The sequence below is a fragment of the Oryzias latipes genome, chromosome 19 (genome assembly GCF_053564925.1).
Source record: "Oryzias latipes strain Hd-rR chromosome 19, Olatipes_Hd-rR_3.1".
NCBI classification, from domain to species: domain Eukaryota; kingdom Metazoa; phylum Chordata; class Actinopteri; order Beloniformes; family Adrianichthyidae; genus Oryzias; species Oryzias latipes.
The window spans coordinates 26187639-26206136 of NC_136255.1; the positions used below are offsets into that span (position 1 = coordinate 26187639).

Sequence of the window (18498 nt, forward strand, 5' to 3'; positions counted from 1 at the left end):
GTGTAAACCTGTTAGACAGGAAACAAGCATCCTCCTCCTCATCCTCACACTCCAACACCCACACAGAAATCCTGTTGGATTCAGTTACATAACAGCTGTTGTTGGTCTGTATCAACCTGTTTTATTGGTTGTTCATTAACTCCACTCTCTGATAGGCATGAACTTTCACACAGACGCTCACAGATAAAATGGGTCGGATTTTACCGCCATAATCCTAGTCTGCTCATTGAGGGGGGAGATTCAGCTAAACAGAAATGTGATGGTACGATGTTTTTTCCTGGTGTCGGCGGTGACCGAATGAAAGGAATGAGATCAATCCATGGAAGCTGATCAGCAACGTACCATTTAATCAGGACTCCACCTAATTTAGCCTCACCTTGAACAGAAAAAAACCCACAGAAGAATATTTTTAATAGAATTTTTAATAAACTCAAGCATGAAGGATTTGACCTGAACGACCTCAGAAATCCAGACCAAAGACTCACATTTCTGACCCAAACCTTTGGGTACGGCTTAAACTTATGATAAAACACTAGAGGTTGGACTTTTGACTAGACCAGACTTGAACCTGTGAAACCAGGTTCAAGACTCAAATGTGTGACTTGAAACCTAAACTGCTGACCAAAAACTTGGCATGGACTAGTGGACGGGGACTTGTAACTTCACTTGGACTTGAATAAAGAGTTTACCACCGGGTGTTTGGTCAATGCGACCCTGAAATGCAGCAATGAACCGTTCCACCTTTACCCAACAGTGCCTGGGATAGGCTCCAGCAACCCTGTGACCCATAAAGGGATTAAGTGACTTTAGAAAATGAATGGATGCAAATTTTACAATTAGAAGAGGGGGAAAAAAAACAAAGTGGCTTTTAAGTAATCGACTTGTCAGACCCGGGGTATCCAAGCTTAGGCTCCGGAGCCACAAGTGGTTAAAGAAAAAACGTGTTTTTAATGTTTAACAGTACCGAATCTTTCTGACGACAAGGCAGATGAAGTGGAAAACAGTTTCCCTCCACGAGGCCATGATGCCACAATAATCCATCAATGGACGCAGATTTGTCGTTTACCAAAGTCGTACTAAAACATTTGGACAGATTTTTGAGTGTCATGTTCCAGAGAAAATGTATTTGATGTCAGTAAACAGAACATACTTGAGGTACGCCGGAAAATAAGGTGGATTTCTTCTTTTTAAGTGAAGGATCGTAAATGCAATTTATGGTCCAAAAAAGACAGTCATTAACTGTGATTTATCTGAGTTAGTTAGATTTACGAATTTCAGGTTGAGAAGCACCACAATCGCTAGAATACATTTTTTTATTAATTATCATTACTATTTCACCACCTACAACTACATTTACTACAGGGTGTGTTGTCTTATTTTGAAAGGAAGTCATGTAACCCTCTGTAAAAAGTTACAAACTATTTCATTTAAAAAAGAAAAAGTCTATTTTATCATCATGTTTGTATTTAATTATGCCAAAAACAAACCAACAATTTGTTTGTATATACCAAAATAGTAACAATAACATCATAAATACATATCAGTGTTATATTTTTCTAAAGGGTGGAGGGTCAGACTTCACCCCTCGCAGTGAGAAGTCCCTGGTTCAAATCCCAGCTGGGACCTTTCTGTGTGCAGTTTGGACGTTCTCCCCGCGTCTCTGCACTTCCTATCACAGTCCAAAAACATGTTTCAGAGGTTGATTGGTTACTCTAAATCGTCCCTAGGAGTGATTGTGTGGCCCTGCAGCAGGCTGGGGACCGGTCGGTGGACCCGCCTTTGCCCATTGGTAGCCAGGTTAGGCTCCAGCAACTCCGTGACCCAAAAAGGAAGTGGATGGTTTGTGAGGAGGAAGCAGTCAGAACCTGCTGTCTCCTCGTGTTGGTGCAGGTCAAAGGTGAGCTCACCTGGTTCCAGTCTTCTCTCTATCATCAATGGGGTTCAAGGTCAGAAGTGGGAGCAGCTCCTTTTATTCTCCACCAATAAAAAAGTTTTCTGATAAGTCCACTTTGAGGACTGAGCGCTGAAGTGTTTGGGCCAAAGCTCAGTCTGCACGTTTGGAAATTCCACCGATCTCCTCTGGACGCCAAGTTCTGCATCCAAGCTGGACTTTCCTCACTGTGACATCAAGTTCAAGCCTGAATGCTGATTGTAAAGCTGCACTTCCTGAACTTTTTTGGTTTTCTTTCATGGTCTGTTTCTGTCATGACTTCTCCCCTCCTCTGTGGACCTCTGGGACCTGATGGAGAACAGGAAGTTCTTTTGGATGTTGTGGATGCCAATCTTTCCTCTTCTTTTTTTTAGTATTTCTGTATTTCTGCTTTGACATTTAAAGGCTCTGTCTAATGCCTTTAACTATTTCCATGTTTCCAGGTTTTGTGTGTAAATGATGCGTTTAAATGCTGCTAGAATGCTGGGTCATCAGCATTTTCTTATCCGCCGCTTTGAACTTAGATTGTGAATATTATTAAGTAAAAACTTGACATTTCCTCTCCTTCTTAGACACATATTAATAATTAAGACAAAAAAGCCTAAATATGTAAAACAGTCAGGGGGAATGGGTGAATGAAAGGCTCTTTGGAAGAAAAAACCTCTTGCAGTTACATTCTTCTGCCTCTAGGTGGTAGTGATGCCTCAATATTACCACCGCTTCTCCATCCCTGTTAAGTTATAGTGTTCAGAGAGCAAAAACAGTCATTAAACATCCACGAAGAATTCAAAGAAACATGAAAAATATTTGATCCAAACACTGAACCTTGTAACAAAAAAATCCTGATTCTCATTATATGATTGGAGATTTTAAACTGCTTTTTTAAATGTGACACTCTTTAAACTAAAAAATATGACTGACTTTAAAGGACCGAAGGCCTACTGAGGTCAACTTGCAAAGAGATGTTTGTCTCTTTCAAAATAAACTAGTACTAGTTTCCTGCATGGCAACTGAATGTAGAGATTCAGTGACATATTTCACAAATCACTATAATTTTCTTAATATCTATGGTTTTTACCCTTTCTCATGCATGAAGTTTACAGGAAATTCCTTATACTTTAAAAGCTGAATCTAAGCTGGAGTGGAAAGTGTTGGTCGTGTAATCTGGTTTTCTTAAAGCACTTTCATTTTTGTTTCTCCTGTCCTGTCCTGGACCAGAAAGTCAGAGATGCTTGCTGACATTTTTTCTCTCCCTACAACTCGACTCTTTATTTAAACCAAATAACTTTTGGTTTCTCCTTCATGGAAAAAGTTGAGTTTCGAAATTGTCCTGAGCTCGTCTGAGCAGAGCCTCAGGCTGAACTGGTGTAACTACAATCTTCCAGGGCATTGTTTGCTTTTCAGGAAGGGCAACCTAATTTTTTATTTATCGACCTGTCACTCTGTCCATCACTTTCAGGCATTCCTTCAACACCTGTGGTTTGTCTACCTGTGCACCTGCTGGCTGTTTATTCAGGTTTAAGTGGAATTCTTCCCCCAGATTTCTCTGAGGTTTTTCTTTACAAAAGCGTTGCTTTTTGTCCGACGCGGCACGTTTTATCTCATGCTTGAGGCACTTAGCGTATGAAGACAACTACAAATTGGTGCTTCATCCTCTCTTCAGCCTTCATAAACGTGCAAGAGCTACTCAAAATGCTGGAAACTGTGACCAAACATATTTCTTAATTCCAAATGATTCACATTTTTCATTTAGTTCATTTGTACACAGTAAAACTACTCTATAAAGCTTTGATATGGTATTTCCTCGTACTTTTCAGAAACTGTTTAAACAAAGGGAAAGAGATGATGGTATTTTTAAACAACCAACAAAACAATTAGAAAAAGTGAGATGTGTTTCTGTGTGCGAATGAAATGAATGGAACTGTGGAAACCTGTATGGGGGCTTGACCCGTTCTTTTGGGTGGTCCGGTCCGTGGAAGGTCGTAGAGGAGCATGGTGTGTCTGCAGGTCCCTTGAGGCTCATACGACCATCTTGACCATCTCAAGGTACATCATGAAAATGGAACGTACCATTACGTGTGGTAGGAGCATTTGGAACTATTTTTAAGGATAATGGAAGTTACTCGCACATATGACGTACAGGTGATGCTGTTGCACTCTAGTTGTTCGTAAGGTGACTCTTTACTGACCGTGCACAAATGCTGCATGCACAGGGTGTGCACGTGATACGGTATCACGTGCACTTACGGGCTCCTTGTACAAAAAAATGAAAAATCTGTACGACACGTCTGCGTCTCACATACGTGTTGTATACGTGTTCATATGACCTGTAGCCTGCAGCACGGCCATAGATGAACTTTTTCTCTCTACTGGTTCACTGAACGGTCGACCTCCTTGATATTTGGCACAGGCCACATGCACGACCCCGAACAGGTTTGAGCATTTTTCACACACAGACATATCCAACGTTTCGCAGACGACACACTTCTATTCATAAAACAAAACTTCAGATTGTAGTTTGAACACTAAATGCAAGATTATCAGGAAGTCAAGCTCCAGCTCAGTAAAAGAACAAGTCAGGCTTGGAATTTTTGCAGTTTCTGTTCCCAGAGGAACTTATTTCTCTTCAAACCTATAAATGTGACGATGTGAAACTCCCAGGCACTGACTTGACATGTCTGACATGCAGAAACTAGAGACATGACTTGAAAGTCGACCTCAGCAGACACACCTTTTTTGTAGAATGTTTGTCAGGTTTTTTTTTGGCTCCAGGACACGTTGTCAGATCCAAAAATATATCCATTTTTTTAAGCACGTTTTTTAGCAGACAGGCTAAAAAAAGAAGATTTGAGACAAATCTCATTCATTTTAACTGTAAACTTTAAGACATGAGGGATTAGTGAGCATCTCTGTTCACAGGAAATGAAGATCCCCAGCAAATAACTATATGTTTATTTTTGTAAAGCACTGTAAAGAAAAGCAGAAATGTTGCAGGAATTTTAGAGCAAAGATTCAGTTGTTTTTTTAAGGCCATTGTGTCAGGAAGGGACTTTCATTCATGCTTCAAAGCTATGATCGGTATTTACTACCTTCTCATGAGAATGATGTCGGGGAAAGGTGACTTCAGAGCTGAGAAATAATCCACTCATCTTAAAAAAACGTCTTTTAGCCTGAAGTCAAATCCTTTATGGTATAATTTTAATATTTCACCAGTTAAATCTACAAAAGTGACCAAAATCTCAGGTTCATCGATTGACATAAAACACATTCTACCTGAAAAGGTGGAATTCTGATCCTCTTTGGAGAAATGTAGAAAAAACAGTTAAAAACACCTTTGGGTCCAGGATGTGGCCATGCTCACCCCCCCCCCCCCCCCCCCCCCGAACCCAATTTTATGTTGATTTATTATTTTTCTTCATCTTAAGTTCATAAATTAATAGAAAAGAAAAAATTTCTTTCAAGATTTTCTAATGGACGTCAGTATTTATGCTTCTGTTATAACAAATTATCCAAGTCCAGGAGCTGCTAGCAGCCTCATACCATCATACTACCACCACCATGTTTGACCCTCTTTCTGAAATGCGACCAGAAACCACGTTCAAGATGACGTACAGAATATTTATCCAGAAGTAAAAGAGGTGACGATCCTCTTTTCTACAGAGTTGTATTTACATGGAAAGGTGTGAGAAACCCAGAATCCTCTGCCAGCGAATTCACTGGAAACACCAGTCTGGACATGCAGAGGTAGACTACAGGCTGCTGTGATGAAGATTACAGGCTTCAGTTTCAATCCGGAACAGACGAACTTCAAACTCCTGAACCAGAACAGCTGATGGATGCTGACGGTCCTCGGATTCTGCAGCTTCACGCTTTCCTTACAAAGTGAGGATGAAGTTCTTCAGCAAAGATACATATTTTATTAATAATTCTGAATTGTAGATGTAAAAAACGCAGAGTTCAACACACAGATCAAGTACAGTTACAGTTGTAGTGCAGCAGCAGTTCTAATTCTCTGTTGTTCTATGCAGAAGCAGCAAAGATTTATGCTGATTGTTAATATTTCTTTCATTCAAATGATGTAAAAGCTGCAAAAATGTCAGGAACTGAAGGTATTTCAGTCAATTTACAGGAAAGCTGCCCAACCTTTCCCTAAACTTTTATCCCCAGAGATTAAAAATAGAATAATCTACGATATTTCCACTGAGTGACGTTTCTAAAAAAGTGCTGATCTTTTCCTTTGAGGCTGTGGACCACCATCCCATCATTCTTTGCTGTCCTCTGGAGGTTCAGGATCGGGCCACAGCCAGCATTTCCTCCACGCTCAGCAGTTTCTCCCGCGGTTTTCCACAAGCTTCCCCCCTCCTCACTTCCAAGCTGTCAATCTTCTCCCAGTCCGAAAACACCACCGGCTCCACTCCTGGAGACACAAACGACACTCGGGTTGGATTCTGTAGACTTTGCAGTTTCCATGGAAACGTTTTAAAGTTCCACTCCGATCATCTTTACAAAGCGTTCTTCTTTTCATTTTAATGATGCCACAGGAACATGCAACAAAAACACCTTTTTCACTGGAGTGGGTCTGTGACGTCAGACCTTAATATGAGAAAGTAGAAAAAGCTTTTTATTACGGTGTACCTCAGGGCTCCGTGCTCGGGCCCAGTCTTTAGTAAACGACATGTCCAATGCTATGCAGATGATACTCACTTTTACTTTTGTCATCTATAAGTGTGTCATTCAGAGGCTGCGTGGTTTTATTGTTTTTATTCTGATGTCATTTCAGTCGATCTTTCTTATTTCTTTATTTCATATGACTGAGGAGGCTGGTCCACGACGCAGCAGCATGCTGGTCGTGGCGCTCCGGGTCGTGGCGCTCCTGCGAGGTATCTCAGATCATCACGTGAGATGGAGAACCAGCGCCAGAGGGGTGGGGGGGTGGTACCTTTCTCCTCCAGCAGAGCGCGGATCCTCAGCGAGCCCGGCTTCTCTGCAGACACGTCCAGCTTCCCCGAGTCCATGTCCTCCATGAGCGACCGCGCCGTGTCGAAGCTGTTGTTCATGGTGGTGGCGATCACGCCGGTGGGGCCCGTTTTCAACCAACCGCTACAGTACAGACCTGCAGATGGAAAACAGCCTTCAGAGCACATTTTCTGTTCTTTTTGAATAAAGTTTTTTTGTTTTCAATTAAATACAGAATCTAAAAATATCACATTTTACAGAACTGAAGAAATAGTTTTAGATTTCCTTCAATGTATTTCCAAAACATACACAGAATTTCTAAAGTTAAATATTTATTAGTATTATTAGTTTTTAACAGAATTTGTTCGGTGCTTCTCAGCTATATATATTTTGGAGTACCACAGGGATATACTTTAGGTCCCATACTTTTTCTTTCCTAAAAATGATTTGTCTGTTTATTTTTCTGTAGTAATAAGATAGAAATTCTTTTTATACCAAAATAACTGGATCTTTCATTTTCATCATTTTTTCACTTATTTGCTTAACTTAATTAGGATTTCTTTTGATCTTAGAACGTAGATTGAGATTCTAGTAGAAATTCAGATTCAGGTTCAGGCTAAAATACATGTCATTGTTTTTTTTCATCATTCATTCATTCATTCATTCATTCATCTTCTTAACCGTTTTATTCCCTTTCGGGGTCACGGGGTTGCCGGAGCCTATCCCGGCCACTTGGGCGTAGGCAAGGGATGCCCTGGACTGGTCGCCAGTCTGTCGCAGGGTAAAATATCCTCAATCACACATCCATTCACTCTCACACTCACACCTATGGACAATTTAGAGTTGCCAATCAACCTATGAAGCATGTTTTTGGATGGTGGGAGGAAGCCGGAGATCCCGGAGAAAACCCACGCATGCACGGGGAGAACATGCAAACTCCACACAGAAAGGTCCCCCATTGATGTTGTGTTTTTCATGTCCCCCAGCCGGGACTTGAACCGGGGGCCTTCTTGCTGTGAGGCAAGAGCGCTAACCACTGCACCACCGTGCAGCCCTGTCATTGTTTTTGTTAGAGTAAAAACAGTTGACTTTAGAAGAAAACCCTGAAAACTTGGAGCAGTTGGTACCTAAAACCTGCTGCACGCGACCCATGGAGTTTGGAACGATGGCTCTGCGGGAATCGAACGGCACGGCGGCGTCGATGGGAAGGCTCTTATAGCCAATGCTGCTGATGACCAGACCACACGGAACGTCCTCCACGTCTCCAGAGCGGACTGCCTGAGCTCCTTCTCCTGAACCCTAGAGGAGGAAGAGGAGCAGCAGCCATGATGATGAAGCTTCAACCTCCAACCAAACCAGGAATCATCAAAAAGCTTTGTTTACCTCCAGCCTGTTGACCGCCAGACGAACGGCGGCCACTTTCTTGCCTTCGGCGTCGGGCAGAACTTCAACCGGGCTCCGGAAGAACCGGAAACCCCAGACCCGTGAGGCGCTGTTCCACCTCTCCTGCTCCTTCTCTCCGGGACGCTCCAGGGCGGTCTTCACCATCAGCTCCGTCAGGCGCTTCCGGGGGCGGGGCAGATCTGACACCAGAGAGATTCATTCAGACCGGAGCGCCAAAAAACCGTTAGCCAGCTCAGCTTTCTGAGCTCCCTGGAACGCTCTCTGTGCTCTGCGGAGACACACTAGAAACCTGGCAAAGACGGTGAACCGCCATCTACACCCGTCCTCCACGCACGCCGTTATCGCTCGGCCTTGACCTCACCTCAACCTCAACCCTGACACGCTGAGCAGCATCTGCGTGTCCCGTGGGGGTTTGTCTTTCCCTGCTGGCCTTCAGAAAACGCTCAGTTTCTGCACGTCAGCAGCAGCGATGCAGAGCGGCGAGCGTTTTCCTCTCAGCCTTCCCCCTCTGACCTACAAGGCCTTCTGTACGTCAGCTGTTAACCACAAAACGCCACTTCCTTCCTCCTGTCAATCACCTCCATTTCAAGACAACTTCATCATCTCATCAACAATCATGAGCAACGAGGCCAAACGGCGGCGCCTGGTCAGCCCCAGAAACGTGAAGGAGCAGCAGGCCGAGGGAAGCCTGACCTCTGACCTTTGAGGGCGTCTTTGACTCCTTCAAAGTCGCTCGGCGTCATCTCAGGCCTGGTGCCCGGAAGAGTCACCATTTCTCTGAGCTCCTGCAGGAAGACGGAAGAAGATTTACCAAAATAAGAGCCTCTTTACCCCCCCAGAAATGTCTGTTTAATCCTAAAATCTCTGTGCGTTTTGTCCGGTCTGACGCACCTTTATGGTGCACGCCACCTGCATGGGCCCCCTCCTGCCCACGATCCAAACGCTGCGCACCCGACTGGCTGCCAGAGCATCCAGAGCCGGCTGAGTGATGTCCGTTTTCTGCAGGGACCACAAAATAAAACCATATTGAGAAGTTTTGACCAAAGCTCTGCTGATGGTTTTTTAGAAAAGCTCATTTCATCTTTAAACACAAACATAAGAACCAACAACTGAACGTACAGCAGAACCCGGTTTCAACCACAGCCTCCTGCTTGTTAAAGGATTTGTCTGTTTCAGTCTCAGATTTAACTTTGATTCTTCAAAATGGATTAAAACAGTTTTTGGACTAGAAATGTTGAAGAAAAAAAACAGATTCAGAATAAAATATCCAGACTTTGTGTGTTGATGTTGAATTGTCAAACTGAAAATGATGAATTCTGTTTTCTATGGAATTGCAAAAGACTTAAAGAGGCAAAAACAGCTCAGAATTAAGGATTTGTGTTTTTAAAAGGCTTTTGGTGTTGCAATTGTCAGTGCAGCGTTTACTTCTAATACATTAAAATATAAAGAATCAAATCCTAGAATGTTTTAGGGTTTAAAACCAAAAACCTGTATTCAGCAGCACTTCTATTAGCATATTTCAAAAAGAAAAAAATGGCCCCAAATTGGAGCCGTGGGGTACCCCACGGTAAAAAGTTCTAGACAGATGCCACCAGATTACCCAGAATGCCTGCATGAGGGTAAGAGCATAGCGGTTGTTTTCATTAGGTGAGTAAAAACGTCTGAGTTCCAGCAGGACGTTTCCTCGTCTCAGGTGTCGCTCACCTTCAGAATGTCGAGGGGAGACAGGAGGATTCTGGCCACGTCCAGAGCCACGTTGCCTTGTCCCAGAACCACCGCGGTGTCGCAGCTCAGATCCGGATCCAGCTGTAAAAGCAGCAAAGCCAGAACTCTACGGTGGGATTTCTAATCTGAACGATGCTGCTGGGATTACGATGAGACGGGCAACGGCGTACCTCTCTGCAGCTGGGCAGCCCGTTGTACCAGCCCACGAAGTCTTTGGCGGAGTACACCCCCGACAGGTGTTCCCCCGGCACCCCCACGCTCCGGTTCCCCTCTGCACCGTAGCTCTGCCGGACGGCGAACAAGAACGTCCGTTAAAGAGACGAGCGGTAGCGTCAGCCGAGACGCCGCGGCGTTTTTCTCATCAGCTTACGAGGACGACGGCGTGGTAGGACCGCAGCAGTTCAGCGACGCTCACGTCCTTCCCCACGTTGACGTTGCCATAGAAACTGCAGCGTGAATGTTTGGCTGTTTGCGTGAAAGTATTGATGACATTCTGAGGAGAAAAAAAGAGATTAACGGGGGGGAAATCACTTAAATAATAAGTTGAAACCATGACCAGAACATCCCATAATAATAAACCATAGAAACATTTGAAAATAAGGCTGAAGGATCTCAACATTTATGGGACATTAGATTAAAAAGGGATGCAATTCCAGACAACATTCAGATCTGCAGTCAGATTCCAGCTCAGACCAGGAGAACAAAGACGTTCATGGATCCATTTGTCTGACAGTGGATGACCAGAAAGGGGCGGAGCATGGAGCTTGTAGCCCCGCCCAGCGTATTTTTTAACGTCACAAATATGATCTTTTTACAACCGCATTTTTGTTATATGCTCCTGGTTTGAAAAAAGAAACACTCAGAAATGTTAATCCTAATTTTCATCATAAATGAGCTCCATCTTCAGAAAAACGCTACAATTTATTTTAAAAATTGAACTCCACATTCTAAAACCAATCGGATAACAATATTTTTAAAGAATCCGATTCTTCGACAGGTTGATTTCCACATGTGATCTTGAGAGACTGATCTGCATTTTGACCGGACTTTGGACAATCCTTTTATTAGGAAACGCGGCGTCACTGACGGCCGGTAAATGACAGGAATACCGCAGAAGTGGCTCGTTTTGCTTTGATGTCTTTTATCTGAGAGTCTGAACCAACATGAACTATTGCTCAATGGCACTCCTGTTACAGCAACTCGCATTGACAAAGTGTGGAAACCCCTGAGGCTCTTGGAAAAGCTGCGTTACGTCTGACGTCTTTTTCTTTGGAAGCTTTATCACATATTTCATCTGTCAAACAAAGATCTTTTAGAAGCTGCTGGTGCTGCTTTGGTGCTTTAATGTTTTGCTAGTTTACTTGTTTTTCTAAGACACGCCTTCCTTTTGTCACGGGTCAGCTAGCAGAACCACCAGAATTCACCCAAGTCTTTTCTTTTAATTTTTACTTAAAACACAATTGTGGATTCATTTGTTTTATCAGCTGAATATTTTTTATAGATTTATCATAGTAGCACACATTTTAATACCCTCCTATTTTTTATTATTATTTTTTTAAATAATTTTTTGAGATCTTTGAAGACATGGAGATAATGTCCTACAAGCTGAAGACATTTAGATTCGGCCTAAAGCTCTGCATGTCCGTGTCCAGCATAAAACATTACATTTTTGTTCGTATTGATGCAGAAAATGAATCACAACCGCAGTTCTCAGAGAAATAAACTCCGCCTACTGCCGCAGAAACTGGCAGGGACCGTCAACAAATTACACCAAAACATGAATAATCCACAACTCCACATGAATAATCGAAACCACACCACAAACTCTTGTTGCTGTTAATACAGATATACCATAAATGCTATTTAATTAAAAATATGTTAACTCTTACTATAACAGAAAGCCACATGTGTTTCCCCATCTCCTCCCTCCCCCATTTGATTTTAAACCCCCCCCCCCAAGTTTCTTCATTTATTATTAAGATAATTTTTTTTGTGTTTTTTTGAACATCTTTTTTATATTTTTTTATACATTTTTTGTTTTGTTTTCCAAGATTTGTCTTTGTTTTTCATGATTACTGTTTATTATTGTTCAAAAACGAAATTACTGGAAAATCTGGTATATTTTAAAATTGTCTTTGAAAAACACCAGATTTCCTTTTAAATCCATTATGTTTCTGTTTTGTTTATATATCTATAAAATTTAGCATGACCTTTTTTTCTTAATTTCTTTTCCTGGTCTTCCACTGATGAAAAATGTTATCAAAACTCTTGACATACATAATAAAATACAGTATTGACCACTGGTAGTGCTAGAACGCTTCTTAAAATGATAGTTGACATTAGAAAAGTTATTATGTTAAATATTCTCATTTCTGTGACTATTTGACTGACGTTCTTTATTCATATTGACAGAACAGATCATAAAGTTGGAATCCTTTTCTCACGAGTCGGCGGTTGTGTTTCTGTAGTCCGCGGTTGTGTTTCTGCAGTTGGCGGTTGTGTTTCACACACCTTCACCTCCGGATGATCAGGCGCCACGCCGAACCGGACCAAGCCGAACGGGACGGGCAGCCGCTCGTAAACGTCCACCTGGACGTCCTGACGAGCCTGAAGGGAGAACAGATTTACTTTAACAACAAGCGGGTTGATCTTCTCATCCTGCAGAGCAGAGGCTCAAAGACCCCCCCCCCCCAAAAAAAAACAATCGCTTGTGGACCAGACTTAAGTTTGCAGCCTGAGACACTGAAGGTCCAGTTCTTTGCTGGTATCATGTTCAGAAGATCAACCCTCCAAAGTGTCTCCTGAGCTTTTTAAGGAGCTTTGAATGTTGTCTGCAGGACTTGATCATAGCTCATGTTTTTAGAGTCGCAGAAGAACAACCCGTCCGTTCTTTTTCTGTTGCCATCCGTTAGCTCTCCTGTCCTGAAAGAGCGGTTGAGGTTCTGGTTCCTCTGCGGTCAGTCTGAGTGAAGGAACAACTGCAGTGCGTCTATGGCTCCTTCAGGCCAAAGCGGGGATCTTCTCCCTGACAGAGATGTGACGGTCCAATGATGGACAATAGTAGGTCCAGTCCGGCTGGTTTTTCTCTTCATTCAACCTCAACATTTTCATAAACAGTTCAAAGATCTCTGATGAACTCTTTTTGGGCTTTGTTCTGGTAAATCCAGAGACAAAAGAAGCTAAAATGTTAAAAGCTTTACACCCTTTACCAAAAAAAGGCAACAAAGGCCCAAGAAGTTCCCTTTTAGGTAGTTTGTGACAGAAAAACTGCTGTTTTTTGTGGGAAGACGAAGGTTTCTGACTCAACTAAAGTTCTGAAGAGTCACAGACTGGAAGACAGGAAACCACTTTAAAGCAAAGAGGAAAACTTTCATCTAAAACAGAGTTTCACTGTTTGTTCGTGGATGCATGAGAGAGAAAGGAGCCGTTCTCAGAGTTTATGTAGTTTTGGTCTAAAGGGAACCAAAAATTAAAAAAAAGCAGGAAAAGATTTGAGGTTATATGAGACGTTTTCTTTTTTTTTTTTTATTATAGAACAATAAAAGCAGAAACTCTTGTCAAACTCAGAGCGCCAGCGAGCGCCTTGACGTCCGGTGGGGGGGGGCCCTCGCACACTTTCATGTCCTGCATTCAAACCCACAAATGTAGAACATAAAGACGACAAAGTGGGACAGGCCCAGTCCTGCCGCGCCTTTAAAATGTTTCCAACAGTCGAAAGTTCAACAATTTCCACTGTTTTTCTACGCTTTGTACTCGTATAAAAGGGTTATTAGTTCTGCTTTATGAAAGTGAATCAATAATAAAATGATAGAAAACACCCGTCGACTGCAGTGAGACGAAAACCACAGCCGTCAGATAAAAAAGCAAAGATCTGACACAGGAAACTGTGACACCAAAGTGTCTTATTTTATGATCCTGAAGGGTGTTTTATTTTGAAAAACTGCTGGATGGTCTCCTCCACATCTGTCTGGCTTCAGTCATCCAGAAGCTGCTCCGTCAGCCAACATCAGCGCTGAACCGACACCCCCAAAGTTAGCAAAGTGAACAAAAACAAGCGTCTTCCGACAGGGAGAGCATTAGACTTCAAAATAAAAGTAAAATGCAAGAGTCTACACTAGAAAGATGCATTTAATCAGACTGAAGCCAGCGATTCTAATGTTAAGATGACGCTACTAATAAAGTTTTATACACGTTGAAATTGCGCAGAATTTATATTTAATGAAGGTTTTGTTGTTATATTTATTTATATATTGTTTTTATTTGCCACTTTTAAGGTTAGAAAGCATTTTTTTTGCTTTCAGGTTAAGGGAAAAGTTAAGGGAAACTGCATTATTCATCATATTTAAATAGGGCCAACATAAAAACTGGAGTTTGAAGATAGATTAGCCTGTCATGATTTTTTTGCAACTATTTTGTTGATGTAATCTACATCCTTTGTAAAAGACAAGTTTTTAAACTTGATTTGAGTCGGACCCATTCAATAAATCTTCCCTTACAATTTCCCTTAACCACCAAAACAAAAGGGCTGAAAAAAATCAACTTCCAAACTGTGGTGCAGAAATGGAAGCAGCCGATCTGAAACCAAACTACAAACACAAAAACCGAAGACGTGATCCTCGGTTTTCTTTACAGTTTTCATTGTTAATCATCTGGATTTTCAGGTCTGAGTGTTAAAAATAGGCAGCTTTCGTTTTCTCATGTAACGGCTGGAATGAGGAGATTCTGGTGGATTTCTGTAGCAGAGGTCGACGTCAGGACGTGTTTTCTGAAGGGCAACAGCTCGATGAAACCTGACCGAAATCCCACCCTAACCCCCAACTACTAAAAAACTATATACTATATTTAGAGCCCTGGTACTTTAAAAGCACTTCGGACGCCACTCTTACTACTTTTTTTTTTGAAACGGCTGGTATGATGCCATCAATTTCACGTAGTTAAAATCTAATTAATATGAGCAATTTGAGACGTTATTTCTGAGTCCACCATCTTCTGAAGATAAAAACGTTGATGATTGATTTAATAAAAAAACAGGGTGGGATCAAGAAATCAAAACACCTCAAAAGGAGGGAAGACTGCAGAGACAAACTGAGGCACAGCAAAGTCAATACAACAAAAAAAACACACACACGTCAAGCAGACCTCCGTGTCAAGACTAGAAAAGTAACACAACAAAGTGACCACAGAGGTCAACTGATGATAACCTGAAGGTCACCGGCATCGAACCGACAGCAGCACGGCCCTGACGCCACATTCTTCCCATACAAAAACACAGACATGTTCCACTTAGAATTGCACAAATCCAACTCTCTCTATAAATAAAGCTGTCTCTTTAAAAAAAAAAAGTGATGAATCAACTGTTTATTTAGAGACGGGTCGTTCCAATAAGGCTGGATTAACAGGAAATCCCCACAAATGTGTGTTTTGTGTGATCACCGTTGTTGTTTCTGTCATACTTTTGTATTTCTGAGAGGTTGTTGAAAAAAGCCAGGAGCAACAGCTGGATGAAATGTGGATTTATGGATGTGGAAACTCCCTGGAGAACCCCGACTGTTTCAAAGTCCCAGCTGAAAAAAGTGTCACCCTCGGAGCTCGTGTGAGTAGAAAGCTTCCCCCGAGCCTTCAGTCACACTTTACATGAACTTTGCTCCGCATTACAGCTCCATAAATAGAAGAATAATGTCATTATTTGCTAATCTGTAGGTTAGACTAGCAGCTACACACCTTAATGAGGTGCTGTGCCGTGTAGAAACCTGCTGGACCGCCTCCAACAACACACACCTTTGGACAGGTAGACAGAAGGGCCTTTCCACGCACAACTATGCCTGAAAGGACAGAGATGAAGCAGAGACTACAGCCATGAAATAAGGACTACAAAATTTAAATGTCAGGGTCAAAGGTCATGGTGAAGTTAGCTCACTAGCATCATGCTTCAGTTCCAATTAACTCTGGAAAACTAACACCAAACTCAAAAAGGCATTTCAGAAAAGCGCTACATTTGTCATTTAAATAAAAATCTACAATTTGTAAGGACACCATAATGACTGCATCCCTTAATTCGACTTCCCAGCAGCGCCAAGGAGGACAAAGTTTGCACAATTGATGAAGGGTTTTACCTTTAAAAAACAGCATCTACTACCAAACTTTATCAGCCGAATTGTAGGGAGAATCGACATTAGTGCGAAGATTAAGATAAACATAACAGAATTACAAACTATATAGAATAAACCCCATAAGAACTAAAAGAGAATGAATTCCCCGCTGACTTCGGAGGGGGTTTTCCCGCCGCAGGTGGCCACTGCTTCCGGTGCTCACCTTCGTGTGTTCGGCTCGTCCACCGGCTCCTCCTGAAGCTCCACAGCTTCACGTCGGACAGCAGCCGTTTGCAGGTGCTCATGGTTCCTCACGGGCGGGCAGGACGAGGACTCAGCGGCTCGCTAAAGCTTCAATGCCGGCTGGGTGTTTGGCACCCAGGTCCTCATGACGTCGCTTCTCCTGCGGCCAGCTTGGACGGAGCCGGGATCAAAAGCCAAGGCGGAAGCCGTTAATCCTCCGGTGGCTGCCGCCAACGCCTTTTAGAAGGCGACGGGGATTCACTTCACTACTTTTTGTATTTATTTATGTAATGTACACTTTATTTCGGCTGTGAAATAAATACAAACCGATTAAGATGTTTCACATTGTGCCACAGTAACAACTTTCCGGATAAAACTCGAAGCCGAACGCTAAAGGTCCCCCCAGGTTTCCGTTCCGGTACAAACACGCGCCAGTGACGCAGAAATGTAATCATTCTTCTTTGAATAAGCAAAGTAAAATCCACTAAATGGAAATCAGGGTCAATGAATGCTACTCCCTCAACTTCTACAGATAACGTATTAAATCATCTCAGTGCATTCAGAAGCCCCAATAAAACAAAAATAGTTACTACATAAATGGACAGGTGTGGTTACTTTAATTTTGCCCAGTTTTGACTGAAATTTCTTCAAATTACATGATAAACATCAAATGGTCTGGAAGTTAAAACATCTTCAAACCTGCTCAAACATTCTGAATGTCTGAAAACAAAGTTTGAAATCTTTGAAAGGATCAAATAGTTTGCATTTCCTGTCTTGACGGGACGTGTTTAGATCAGATCAGTACAAACATCTTGGAATCTGAGAAAACATCAAGTATTAGCAGTGGAAGGTTAAGTCAAAAATAGATTTTCTTTATGGAATGGGCCGCTTTCATTCATCTGCCTTTGGTCCAAATGTCCATCCATGTTTGATGATGTTGATGTCATTTACAGATCAGCATCTAAAGCATTTGTTGAAGGAACTGATCTCCTTCTCTGCTATTCGATTTAGAACAAAACTTTATGCTTTATAAACGTCATTATTCACTCAATGAAAAATTCACTGGTTGATTTGTAAAACTCTCCTCCTTATTGGAGTCAATAATAATCATTTTAAAGAAGAATGCTTAAAGATTTTTTTATGATTTTACATTTAGTTGTCCTATTGCTGATGTTTTTTCTTTGTTTCCTGTAACCTATTTTTATTTTCTATTCAGCCTTTGGCCCGACCACTCTTGGAAAATAAAGAAATTCTTCTTCATCTTTCTTGCCTGGATAAATAAAAGTTAAATAAAATAATTTTGATAATTAATAAAGCTGCAAGTCGAATTATATGACCACTTCCCCCCCTTACCCCCACTGGCTGAGTGCTTGTAATGTCTGCCTTATTCTCCCCCTTTATCCCAGCCACACAGCTGCTTGTGTCAAATTGATGGATTAAAAAAAAATAACACTTTTTTTTTCAAAATCCCGGCTTTTCTGAAGGTTTATCTCCATTTGGTCCTCTGGGGGTGATGATCAGGTCTATGTAAGTTTTATAAGAATTGACAAAAGTAAACTTTCAGATTTCCTTGACAACGGAGGTTTTTTGTAAACTACATTCTTAATATGTTCATTACGTATGTTATATTGTTTCATTCAAAGTTTTGTTATGAATTTGTCACAATATTCTGATAAAAAAATCTGTGAACAACAGAGAAACGCCCCTTTATAAGCTTCTTCACTACTCCCTCCCTACATAGTGCGTTGATCATTTTGTAGTGCTGTCACAATGTACAATTCCAAAACCCAGTGCTCTAGAAATTTCCCCAGAAGTCTCTGCAAAAGGCCAGCGTGCATCGATGCTCACTAGATCGGCAAATATAGACCACAATGCATTGCATTTGAACAATTTTTCCAAAGAAAATGTATTTAAGTGTATTTTTTTATTAAAACATAAACATATTTATCTTCAATGCATAATGGATTTATAAATGGTCATTGCAAAATGCTCATACCAATGTGATTTTTTGCTTTTTGAAATCTGTAACGTCATATTCACAATTCAAATTTTTTAAAAGTAGTGAGCATGGTGTTCGAATTGCTTTTAAAATCCAGGTCACCACATAGTGCTGGACTAGATAGTTTTTTTAGTAGTTAGGGGTTAGGGTGG

The 18498-nt window shown here is 41.6% G+C and overlaps 1 protein-coding gene across 2 annotated transcripts; it reads right to left on the reverse strand.

The window, feature by feature from the left end:
* Positions 1–5824: 5824 nt before the first annotated feature.
* Positions 5825–16726, reverse strand: fdxr (ferredoxin reductase). 2 transcript variants are annotated; one of them, XM_004086802.5, is made up of 12 exons: positions 16328–16726; positions 15737–15837; positions 12527–12622; positions 10386–10508; positions 10186–10299; positions 9995–10096; positions 9182–9289; positions 8991–9075; positions 8270–8469; positions 8014–8185; positions 6870–7043; positions 5825–6347 (listed from the first exon to the last, which is right to left on the reverse strand). In XM_004086802.5, exons 1-12 carry the CDS (start codon positions 16407–16409, stop codon positions 6217–6219), a joined length of 1488 nt encoding a protein of 495 aa, XP_004086850.1. In that variant the 5' UTR covers positions 16410–16726; the 3' UTR covers positions 5825–6216. The 2 variants fall into 2 exon arrangements, with proteins under 2 accessions (XP_004086850.1, XP_011471781.1); XM_011473479.4 differs by lacking the exon at positions 16328–16726 and adding an exon at positions 16129–16281.
* Positions 16727–18498: the final 1772 nt, after the last annotated feature.

What these genes read in the sequence shown, in the direction of transcription:
- fdxr (XM_004086802.5), bottom strand. Translation starts at nt 16,409, where the DNA reads ATGAGCACCTGCAAACGGCTGCTGTCCGACGTGAAGCTGTGGAGCTTC. An exon ending in AGTCAAAGACGCCCTCAAAG is followed by an intron (nt 8,470 to 8,990) that starts GTCAGAGGTCAG and finishes CTCTGGTGTCAG; the next exon opens with ATCTGCCCCGCCCCCGGAAG. An exon ending in CGCTCTGCTGGAGGAGAAAG is followed by an intron (nt 6,348 to 6,869) that starts GTACCACCCCCC and finishes TTGTGTCTCCAG; the next exon opens with GAGTGGAGCCGGTGGTGTTT.